The sequence below is a fragment of the Thermobia domestica genome, chromosome 14 (genome assembly GCF_964235325.1).
Source record: "Thermobia domestica chromosome 14, izTheDome1.hap1.1, whole genome shotgun sequence".
Taxonomy (NCBI): domain Eukaryota; kingdom Metazoa; phylum Arthropoda; class Insecta; order Zygentoma; family Lepismatidae; genus Thermobia; species Thermobia domestica.
In genome coordinates, this window is record NC_137467.1 from 44,399,056 (window position 1) to 44,411,515 (window position 12,460).

Here is a 12,460-nt window from a genome sequence, read left to right on the forward strand (position 1 = left end):
CCTCTCTGAGAGACAGTCAGAGACATTGAACTCAAAATTAATGAGGAGCTCATATTTAATGTAGAATATCCAATAATTTCCGAGATCAATCAGATCTCCTGTGTAATTCAAGTTCAACAAATCCTCTTTTATTTTTTTTATAAAGCTAATAGTGGCAATAATGTGTAAAAAATTAAAATTCAGAGTGTGTGTGAGTGGTGCACCATAAAAAGGAGAAATTCAATATCTGTGTATAAAATGAAGTGTTAAACGTGTGTCAACATTCACCAAATGGTCTACCAAGACAGAAATAAACCGCCATCTATCCAAAGTATTTCTAGAGGTCTGTTTTTCCTGCAGGGTGAGTACCTGATACTAATTCCAATGTTTTGTTTTCAGGAGTGTGAGTCAAGGAAACATTTCTCCTTGTCTTAGTACAACTGACCATCTCCCTGAATGGGGCCCAGGGAGAATTACGCCCATAGAACTAAAAGAACACAGTCATGAGTATAGTGAGTAATTAAACAGGCTGCTACCTGTTTGTTTAAAGTAGATTTTTTTTCTTAACCTATTGTTATTGCGGAAAACTCACTATAAGTAGCTTCTAGACCATGACTGTCGTACAGAGTACCCTGAGATCTGTTGTTCATTTTAATTAATTTTCATATGCTCTACCGACTTTTACATGTGGCAGTGGCGGCTTCTACAGGAGATCAACTTTATCTCTAAGCAGGGAATTATGTATGCAGATGCATTTAATTTGCATTTTATGTAAATTTTGACCTTAGTTTGAATATTCCCAGCCACTCCACTTTATTTTTATAAATTTTATTGTGGTGGTGTTTTCTGGTATCCTTAGTCCTGGCTTGGGCTACCTGCACCTCACACTATCCGTCTCCTTTATTCTACTGGGCCGCGGTGGCTCAGTGGTAGAGCGTTCACCTCTGGTGCTTGGGGTACCGGGTTCGATCCCAGCCCCCGCCAAGTGAACTTTGTGGTGGACAAACACCATGTACGTGGGTTTCCTCGGGGTTCTCCCACTTTCTTCATTCCACCATTTCATTCATTACTCATCATCATCCTTTCCTTAAGCCTCACCGGCAGCGTGGGACGTAAAACTGAAAGATTTCATTTTTCCTTTATTCTACTGGGCATAATCGTGGGATATGAAATTAAAGGGATATTTTTTATAATAATATACAGTGTCTCAAAAGTCCCCTGATATAGGGTAACTCTGTTATTGTCAGAGCTACAACAAAATATAAGAAGGGAAACTGTCTCCAAATATGACGTTTTCAATCTAAAGTGAAGGATTTATTTAAATCGGATGAGCCGTTTGAACTGTACACTCTTTATGTGCCCAATGTTAAATGAAAATGAAACGTTACCATTTATCTGGATCCACATCATAAGTGAATGAAGTTACTGTGTTTTACGCTAACATGCCAATTGCCACCTCCTCCCCCATTTCAAACATGCTCCCATTCACCATACTTTTACAAAATTTGTCCACGTCCCGTCCAGCCGCAGGTAAATGGCAACGTTGCATTTTCATTTTACATTGGGCGCATAAGGAGTGTAGAGCCCAAACAGGTCGTCCTATTTAAAGAATTTCTTCACTTCAGATTGAAAACATTACGTTTGGAGACGGTTTCTCCTCTTACATTTTATTGTAACTCCGATAATGACAGTTATCTTGTCAAAAGACTTTTGAAACACCCTCTATATCAATTATGCTAAAGTACGGTACGGCACAAGAATAAACGACCAAAAATACTATTAGTATTTCTAATTATATGATTTTAGGAATACTTTATATTTACCATTCCTTACATTTCTTCTTCAACTGTACATTGTATTTCAGAGTTTCATCTGTAGCAGCATATAATCAAAGAACTACGGTGAACAACATCGTTTTAGGAGGTTACCGAATTCCAAAAGGGGTAAGTACAGAATGATTTGCTACTTATTTTGTAATTTATTTGAACTTATAGCATTTCTGTTGCAATAGTTTTAATCAATTCTATAACATTAATAAACATAGAAACTGCTGCATTTTATCCTAGAACTGTTTGCGAATTCTGGGTCAACATATAAAGAAATATTCTTTCCGATTCGACACTAATCTACATTTTTTATTTTGTTTATTTAATTTATTATTATTATTATTATTATTATTATTATTATTATTATTATTATTATTATTATTATTATTATTTTAGTACAGCCTTAGTAAGATCTAAATATTAACTAGTTATAGTTTTCTAAACATTTTTCTTTCACACATTGAGTTTATATGAAAGCTCTTTAGCAATATAGGATTATACGTAATTGTATTATTTGTTTATTTATTAAACCTATTTAGAAATAGCATTGAAGCTATAGTGCGGCCAAAATGTCTTCAGCCGTGGCAAAAATGCGAAATGAAGCTCACACCCTCACACACCCACGCGTTGAGCCAATGAGGGTTCAGCTGTTGCTAAGCGAGAGAGCGGATGTAAAAAGGGTGTGGAGTTCCTTCAGCCGATAGCAGCACTTAGAACGGAAGACTAGGTGTCAAGTTAATGTGGTATATCTATAGTTGTACTGCAACCAATGAGATGAAAATGTAATGTTGAAAGAAAGGTTGCCTGACTTTATATTTAGAAATAATAGTACCGTACAGCAGAGTTTTCCAACCTTTCGCTAATGACGGTACCATACTAGTACACATAAATTTTACACGATACCCTTTTATTATGGGTATTTTTTAATGGATGATTAAGGCAAGTGAATGATTATGAAATAATGTGGGAGGAAACGGGAATACTCCAACAAAATCCACTGACATGATGTTGTTCATCACAAACTTACTTGGCCGGGAATCGAACCAGTGCCCCGAAGCACGAGAGGCAGGCGCTCTACTGGGAACGTAATTATTAAACTCTTCTTGAAATATAAATATAATTTCTTGCGAAGATTAGGCAGAACAGGGATTCCAGTTCTGTTGGAAGATCATTAGACAGAACAGGAATTAGGCAGAAAAACAAGACATCCTACAGCTGACGGGTGAGTAGTGGCGGACGAGATCCCCCTTGCTATAGATTGCCTAAAGTCGAAAAATGCCTAAATCCACCCAGGGGCGGATCCAGGGGGGGCGATCGCCCCCCCCAGAAGAGGAAACTTTCTTATTTTTTATATATAAATAAAACACATCCCAAAGTTTGGGGACCTTAGCAATATGACAACCCACCGCCCCCCCAGAAGTCGATCCTGGATCCGCCCCTGAATCCACCACTCCTAATGAACTTCTTGTAGAAAACCAGTGTAGATAGATGCAGCGTGTTTCAAAATAACACTAACAACGTTTGGGAGTTGATTCTTGACACCAAGATATATATATATATATATATATATATATATATATATATATATATATATATATATATATATATAGAGAGAGAGAGAGAGAGAGAGAGAGAGAGAGAGAGAGACTAACCTGAGTGCAGAAACCCGTCATTTCGGAGTTCTAGGCTGCCGAAAACATGACAAAAATGAAGATCCACAGCTCCAATACTATGGGACCTACCGTAGTCGGGTTAAGACTATTCCTAGGAACTAACATGTGTGCTATCCAAATATCCATGTTTTAGAATCCTGTGGTACTTCCACAACATTTTTTTTTATAAAGGTACTTGATGAGTACTTCAAATTATATGACCGTAGCCATACTCTCTCTATAAAAATTGTTTGAATGAGTACCTTAGGATTCTGAAACATGTATTTTTGGACAGCGCACATATTAGTTCGTAAGTGAAGTCTTGATCCGACTACGATAGGTCGCATAGTATTGGAACTATGGACCTTTAAAGTAATTTTTTTTATGTTTTCGGCAGTCTATAACTCCGAAATGACGGATTTCTGCACCCAGGTTGGTCTATACTTTTCGTCTTATTTTGGTGTCAATAATCAACTTACAAAGGTTGTCGATGTTGTTTTGAAATACCCTGTATATGATAACAATATATGTATGTCTTATTCGATTTATTTTTGTTATTTTGCACTTCAAATAATTATGTTAAACTTACTATGTAAATTACTTACTACTACTAAATTCTTTTAATTCTCTTAATGGCTATAATAGTTACTATCTGTTTATACTCTCAAGTACTTGGGTTAAGAGTCTTCACCCCGACGAAATTAAAATACCGCTAATTTTACAGTAGTTATGTGATATCTTCAAATAGATAAAAGATAATCGAAATGTGGAACAAGATCGCCCTAGACAATATTATTTTACATGAGAAACCGTTATCACGACTCACTTATCTGCTTTCGATTTCGAGCCGTTTTGAAAATCGGCATTTATTTTCGCGTTTCTAAACAGCTGAAAACGGAAAAGCGCTAGGTGACTTGTGATAACGGTACCTCACGCAAAATAATATAGTCTAGGGCGCTCTTGTTCCATATTTCAATTATCTTTTATCTATGTGAAGATATCACATAATTACTGTAAAATTAGCGGTATTTTAATTTCGCCGGGATGAAGACTCTTTAAGTGCTTATGATGTTGTCAGACATGGGTTAGTTATACCATGCATTGTGATTTGATTTGTGCATGTAGCCTGTGCACCTCGTCATAATGAACCTGATGTTTCGATTTTTCGGGGCCAATGACTGCGGTAGCGACCAAGATGGTCTTCAAGCTTTGCTCATGTAGGCAAAACGGTATGAGTATCGTTGCGCCTGTCGCCAACTGTAGTAACGTCATAACGGTAAAATATATCAGCTATTGGCATCTGTGTTGTTGGAATCTGCCCAGTGAAGAAATGTAGACGACGCTTGAATGGTGCCAAATACCAAAGCTGGACAGTACACCTTAACTGCCACTCAGCTGTTGAAACAATGTGAGACTGTATTTTCAGTCTCCAGAAGACAATTGCACGTGTAGTAGTGGTCTCGAAGGTATAAATTAGCCTTTACGTCTACTAAGTTTTAATCTATATACTAACACTCAGTATTAGATATATTGCAGTAGCGTTTGTTTCTGATATAATGAAAATAGGAAAACCTTAAATATAATATTTTATTCATTATCTTTTTAGACATTCCTAACAATGCCTCACATGCTGTTGAGCCAAATGGAGGAGTACTTTCCACAACCAAAAAGATTTATTCCTGAAAGGTGGTTGAAAGCAAGACATCAAGATGTATCTGAAGAGAATAATTGCCCGTTCAAAGAACATAAAATCCACCCATTCGCATCCCTACCGTTTGGATTTGGACCTCGAACATGTATTGGTCGACGTTTTGCTGAGTTAGAGGTTGAAATGCTTGTCATTAAAGTAAGTATATAAATATTTCATAACGTAAATATTTTATGACTTATTGAAATAGTGGTGCATGTAAGGAGTTCCTGTTCGTGTGTGCGGGAGTGCGGGAGATAAAAAAAAAGTCTCAACAACTACGTAATGGATCACCGTTATTTTTGACCAGGATATACAAGGTCACAAGTTAGGAGTATAAGTTGTTGATAGAGGTTATTCATCTACTGAAAGTGGTACAAATAAACCCAGCGCCGTAACTTAGATTTTTTTCTGAGGGGGCAAGCATTAATACTTGGGCCCCTAGAAAAAGTTGTTTTGGGCCTTTCCGCAAAATTCGAAAATAGGCCCCTTCTCTACATTTTTCTCTTACACTTAGTGAGAGGACTCGTTCCATACATGGCAAATTAATTAAGGGGACAATATTGACAAATCTCAAAGCCATACGAAGAAATATTGTTTCTAGGGCCCCTAATAGTAGACACTTTTTTCTGAATTGGGCTCAAGACTCATTTTTCTTTTATTTAACCTTTGTGTGTCCTTTTGTTTATCTAGTGTAGTGAACCTATTTGGTGCTTAATTTATAATTTCATGTTCGTATCGTACATGGAATAATTCGCGAAGAGACAATATTTTGAACTGAATAATAACATGAATTCGCCACTTTCAGTGAACATTTGATTTCTTCGTGCATATGGGTTTTGGTTTGTTAATATTAATCATGGATAATGAAAAGTATTCACTTTGTCAGAAGTGTTATTTGATATTTTGACGTATTCATAATTTGCAATAATACGGTCCCGGCGAATTTCCAGATATCTAATTTTCTCTGTATATACTTCTAAACCCATATCGCTGAAAGCGTTTAATAAAATCCCTGCTTTTCTTTCTATTATTCTCCTATCATCCCCTGTCAGATTTACATCATACTGTACAATATTAGTCTACATAGATAAAAAATGTTAGGAGATAGCAAGAAGCGTCTTTTTTTCGGCGAATCGATTTAGCATTCTAAGAATAGATAATATCGTCTATCTTAACCTTCTATTCAAACCGGAAATAACAGAAATCAACCACTTCCTGTTTTAAGTGATCGTCATAAAGTAAAACAATAATAGACAGCGAAAAGATATTCTCTGTAATATATTAAGTGTTCCAATAATATATTGCATACGCACTCTAATTATTCGACTGAAACCGGAAATGGTTGAAATCTCTACTCAATACAATATTAACTGAAAAATATCAAGCTACACAAACCAAACTCCTTCATGTGGTATACATGTGACACTGTTACCTGTTTATTTTTTAAGTAAACTTGTTTCATTATCGTAAAATTAATTTCTAAATAAAAATTTTAGGCTTTTTTCAGATAATTCGCAATTTTAAAAAAAATATTAAAAATCACTTCTTTTCACTATGGAAAGAAAACCAATGAGACTAGAGTAGTGAAATTTATACTCAGAATGTACGCTAACACAGTACATCGGAGTAGATGGTAGGAATTTCTGTATTTATATTTTTAAGAAAGTAATTATAGTTTTATATTTTAACGGACATTGCAAATTGAAGAGTTGCCAAAAAAAAAAAAAAAGTTAATCGTTTACTGAAGAACTTTTGTCGAATGTCCAAGCACAATAGCAGTGCTCACAGTAGCTGTTACAACTTAAAGGATGGGAAAAAATGGGAAAACATAAATACAATAAAAAGTTTACTTAACTTTTGTTCATTACTAAGACGTGTATGTTTCAAATACAACATTCAGTGGCGTATTTAGGGGGGGGGGCTTAAGCCCGGAAGTCCCCCCCCCAAATCTTACTTACTATAGTCAAGTATATGAAATATCTTGAAGAATTTTTACATTTTCAGGCAAAGCCCTCCCCCGAAAGTTAGCAAAGCCCCTCCCGAAACAAAATCGTAAATACGCCACTGACAACATTTAAAATCCATTTTTTTCCCAGAAATTTTTACGTAATTATACAGGGAGCAATCAAAATGTACTTGGAATATTGTGGTAAATTTGTTACGCAATCACAATGACTCTTGTACACTACAGTCCTCAGGTTGTCTAATTATTAATCTAAGAAGTGTCAACACGTCTTAACAGGCAGTGTACGTATATTGTAGCTGAACAGAGCAGTATGTAGTGATCTGTTGGCGCAATTTCATACACTGAGAAAAAAATTGTAGGTGGCATACTTAAAAAGATAGGTTACATGTGTAACCCCTGTAGTTTTTGGAATTAACGTACGTACATGCGTTTGGACGTATAACTGAAAACGCATGTTTTATAATATTTTCCGTATAAGTGTTCCATCTAGACGTACTTTCCGTATGAAACAATATAGGCGGTCAGGATCTCACATACAAATGGATGTATATAACATATAGCTGAGGAATGTAACATAAGTATATGGATGTGATATACGGAAAACAGTTAGATGTCAGACATCCTGCAACGGCATAATGTAATATCTAATGGCAGTGCCTATGTAGCATACGGATAACGTATACTCCGTACTGATTTCTATTGTAAGCAAGAGGATACCGTATATTTGTACAATATAGCGCTGTCGGGAGAACGGATTTTTCTTTGTGTAGATCAAGTAATTCTCAACCATCAAGTTCATGTGCAAATGGGGGAAAATCGGCTTCAGAGACTCTGATAGTCTTAAAAGAAAAAAAAAAAAAACTTATCCCCAAGGAATGTTTGGCTCTTCCAGAAAGCTAAAAATGGGTCTTGAAGGTACCCATCAAAAAAGAAACTAAACCGAAAGCGACGGCTAAACTTCGAAAGATACCAAAAGAAGACTTTCACTAGTGTTTCCAGCAATCGCAGAATCGCTGAAATAAGTGTGCGTGCATATGTGTTCCGAAGGTACCTCCTTTGAAGGCGATTTAGTAAATGTGTACTTATATTGTGGTAATAAAGAGTTACATGAAAATTTCGGAAACTTTTTGACTGCTGCTCGTATTGCTATGTTTCCAAATGGAAATGAATTATTATCTGCCTAATATTAATTAATTACCATCGAGCGAATAACCAGAAAGGTTTAGAAAAAAAAAAAAAAACAATTGAAAGATATGCTATGAAATTTGCATTTAAATGTATTAATATACGGTATATGAAGATTCGCTTATTCCTTTAAGCAACAGTTTTAGCTTATTAATTTGCTGAAAATACAAATTTTAAGCGATTGAATGTTTATGTTACAGTTATCTATATATATTTCTTTTTTAAAAAATAGTGTATAAAATCAGTTAAATTAATTATATTTTCTGGTGAGAGAGCGAACCCATTACAGTTGTTTGGATTCCCTGAGCCTTATATAACCTTAGCGCTGAAAATGATCTCTAAACTTTAAGACAACTACAACAATGTTATATTTCGGTAGCTTTCCATAATCAGTTAATTTCAATTTTAACATCATTGGCATCTTTCATGTTGTTTTTTTCATTATCCTGATTCAGTGTCGTATGCATAATATTATAAAGAGGCACTCAATCATTGTTCTAGGGGCGGCGGTGGCTCAGTGATAGAGCGTTCACCTCTGGTGCTTGGGGTCCCAAGTTCGATCCCAGCCTCCGCCAAGTTAACTTTGTGGTAGACAAACACCGTGTGCGTGGGTTTTCCCGAGATTCTCCCGTTTCCTCTCACATTATTTATTCCACCATTTCATTCATTACTCATCATCACCGTCTCCTTTAGCCTAACCGGCACAAGCATAGGACGTAAAACTTAAAGATTTCATTTCATTTTTTCAATCCTTGTTCTTTCAAAACACGCGTGATTTTTGTATAGTAGACTTCCTAAAATTCCGCAGTCCGGGTAACTCGGCCACACCCTGACTGGGCGAAAAAAAAAAAAAAAAACAGAGCGCAGATTACTACCCACGGAAAACAATAGGTCGTTATACATTCCTTAAAAAAAAAAAAAAAAAAAAAGTAGACAGGTTTGTCTTACGAGGTAAATTACTGTACAGTCAGTATTCATTAATTTTCATTTTCATGTATAGTAAAGCCTCTATGCCTTCATAAAGTACGTATTTTTCCTTTGTTTAAGGGTATTTGGGCAATCTATTCTCTGTTGTATTCTCAAGGAACCAATACATACAAATACAGTAGTGTATTTTCTGAGAGAACACTCGCACTTAATCTTTTTCAACCCCATTCTCGATAACCCGGCATTTTCACAAACTCGACCACCCATCGGTCCAAATTAGGCTAAGTTTTCCGGACTCTATTATATGTAAATCTTAACATAGTAAATGTATATTTTTCCTATACTATCTTGCTCAAAAGGAAGGTTTAAACAATGAAATCCTCCCCGCTTGTGAGCGCAAGTGCCCTCATAGATTACTTGTTTGTGTATGTGTGGGAAACGAGTATGCTAGGATTTCTTGTTTACACTTACTGATGTGAGGTACAGCGGTTGAAATGGTTTGATTTGGTGAAATACTTTCGGATTTAATTTACGGAATTTACATATTATAACAGCGTTAGAAGAAACCTATCAAGATTGGAGCTCATATGATATTGATCTTGCGTTATGCTCAATTTGCAAATCCCATATAATTTCTGAGTTGAAAGGAAGGTTAAACTCCAAAACTGACCAAGCAATCCTGCAAGGTACTGCGTACGACAACGTACACTCATTTCCAAAATTATTGTCACATGTCTATAAATATGTTCTTGTAGGAATATAATTTGATAACGAATTCGCCCGTTATTTCTTACAATGTTAGTAGGTGTATAATCACCAAAGATATGTATGTGGCAGATTTCATGTCAAAAGAGTAGCAAATAAGAGCAATAAAACAAAAATAAGTTTCTTGTCCATTTAGCGACATTTTGTTTTACTCACTCTAATTTTCGTATTTATAATTCTTTTTCTATGAAGTTTGTCACAAATATACATTTTCCGATTATACACATAGTATCAGTATTAAAAGTACCCTGCAAAATCATTATCAAATTATATTCTTACAAGAAGACAGTTATAGATATGCGACAATCATTTTGGACAGGAATGTACATGATACAGTACTAGTTTAAGCTCTGCATTATTGCTCACAGTGTGATCAAAACTGCGAAAATGAAGCTTTATCTATATATTAAAATGCTAGGTTTATATGTTTGTCTCCAAAAAAATGTCTATATGTTTGTTTCCAATTCTTTCTACAATGAGATCTCGAAAACCACAAGTGATAGAAACGTGGCGTTTCCACTAGTAGATTCCAAATTTTGTGTAGATTGTCCACTTATAATTGAATATTTAAAAAACATGGGCGTTATTTCTTTACTACATTTTTCAAGGATAGACTGGAAGTGTTGAAATCTTTAAAAAGTAAAAAAATCATATTCTATGAACTATACATTCCAACACGTCATAGTTGTATACAGGGATTGTATATATATCAGGCGTTCATTTCATGGCCAAATGATAATGAGAAACGAAGGATAAGAATTTCTCAAGGATAAGATAAATCTTTATTGTTTGGAGTGTTTTGCCCAATTAGCACCTATATCATTGACATTATAATTAATTGTGTATGTAATGTATTTGCTTATTACACACTGCATGCAAGAAGAAAGAAAACACTGATTATATATGAATTAGAAACTTTAATTGGACGCAGGCTCAATCTTGCAAACGGTGCGAGATATTGAAAAAAAAATCCAAAAAATCTCCCCCTTATGGTATTCCTTGCCAATTTTTCTTTTTCTTTCTTTTCTTCCTTTTATCTTTCTTTCTTTCTTTTTTCTTTTTCTTTATCAAGGCACACTTCACTTGTGTCTGTAAAGGGACATGTACAGATGTGAGGAATGGCAAGGAGATTCATGCTCAGGCTCAGCTAGTTATTTTAAGTTTTTAAAAGTGTCTATATTTTATGTTATACCTATATTAAATTAAGTTAATTTAAGCTTTATCTGTGATTTAATTTGTTTTTCCAGATAATGCAGCGATTTAGAGTTGAATATCATTATGGAGAGATGACGTACATAAGCAAAGCCATAAATCATCCAGGAAAACCTTTCAAATTCCGTCTTTTGGATAAATAGAAGAGCACATTTTCTCTCCTTGGCTTGTATTGTACGTTTTTTTTTTTTTTTTTTTTTTTACAAAATGTTAAATAAACATTCTGTTTTTAATATGTTAAATGTTTGTAAAAGATATCTACTGTATATGTATTATAATAAAATTAAATAACTTAATATTTATTTATATATTCATAATTCTAAGCTCACAAACTATTAAATTAATAACAATGCTAACTAACTAACCAACTAACTCTATGACCTATGGAGCCCGGAGGTTCTACGCCGCGTTCACAAAAGCTCTCCACTGACTTCCATCCTTAGCTAACTGCATCCAGTTTGTACTTTGTATCCCAATCTCTTCGAGATCCATCTTAATATTGTCCTCCCATCCATTGTCCTAGGTCTTCCTAATGGAAGTTTCCCGATTGGTCTTCCAGTCAAGACTTTGAAAGCGTTTCTACTTTCTTCCATTCTAGCTACATGACCTGCCCACCTAAGCCTCCTAGACTTGACGACCCTAACAATGTTGGGTAAACCGTATAAATTATGTAGTTCCTCGTTATGAAGTTTCCGCCATTCCCCATTTCCGTTCCTCTTGGATCCGAATATTCGTCTCAGGATTTTGTTCTCAAATTCTTTCAGTCTATGTTCTTCCCTCAGTGTAAGCGACCATGTTTCGCATCCATATAGAACAACAGGCATGATTATCGATTTATATATTTTAAGCTTCAAATTCCTCGACAGAATTCGCGACGACAAGAGATTTTGAACCGAATAGTAACACGAATTCCCTGCTTTTAGTCGACATTAAATTTCTTCAGCAGCTTTTCTTTCAACATCCCGTACTATTCAGCAAATTAATCGCCTTATGCAAACCGCTATTGATAGATTTGTCGACTGGTGTAACATATCGAGACTGAGTATTAACTCTGCGAAGACACAATCAATTGTATTTCTACCACCAGGACGACGCTCCAGAGTGTACCGTAACCCGACTTTACTACGTCTTCATGTTGAGCATACACCAGTTCCGGTTCATTCGACTCTGACTTACCTTGGTATCGTCTTTGACAGTAAACTATCTTGGATCCCACATCTTAAGAAGGTTGTCACCCAGGCTCAAAATCGACTCAATT

General features: G+C 35.3%; 1 protein-coding gene across 2 annotated transcripts in view; it reads left to right on the forward strand.

Annotated features, from left to right (window-relative positions):
* The window catches only part of LOC145669660 (putative cytochrome P450 49a1), a 104,832-nt gene extending 93,328 nt beyond the window's left edge, over positions 1 to 11,504 (forward strand). For both annotated transcript variants that reach the window (XM_081737914.1, XM_081737915.1), the window contains exons 9-11: positions 1,844 to 1,922; positions 5,064 to 5,303; positions 11,238 to 11,504. In XM_081737914.1, the coding sequence (XP_081594040.1) occupies positions 1,844 to 1,922; positions 5,064 to 5,303; positions 11,238 to 11,345 (427 nt within the window). In that variant the 3' untranslated portion in view covers positions 11,346 to 11,504. The remainder of the gene's footprint in view (positions 1 to 1,843; positions 1,923 to 5,063; positions 5,304 to 11,237) is intronic.
* The last annotated feature ends 956 nt before the right edge of the window (positions 11,505 to 12,460 follow it).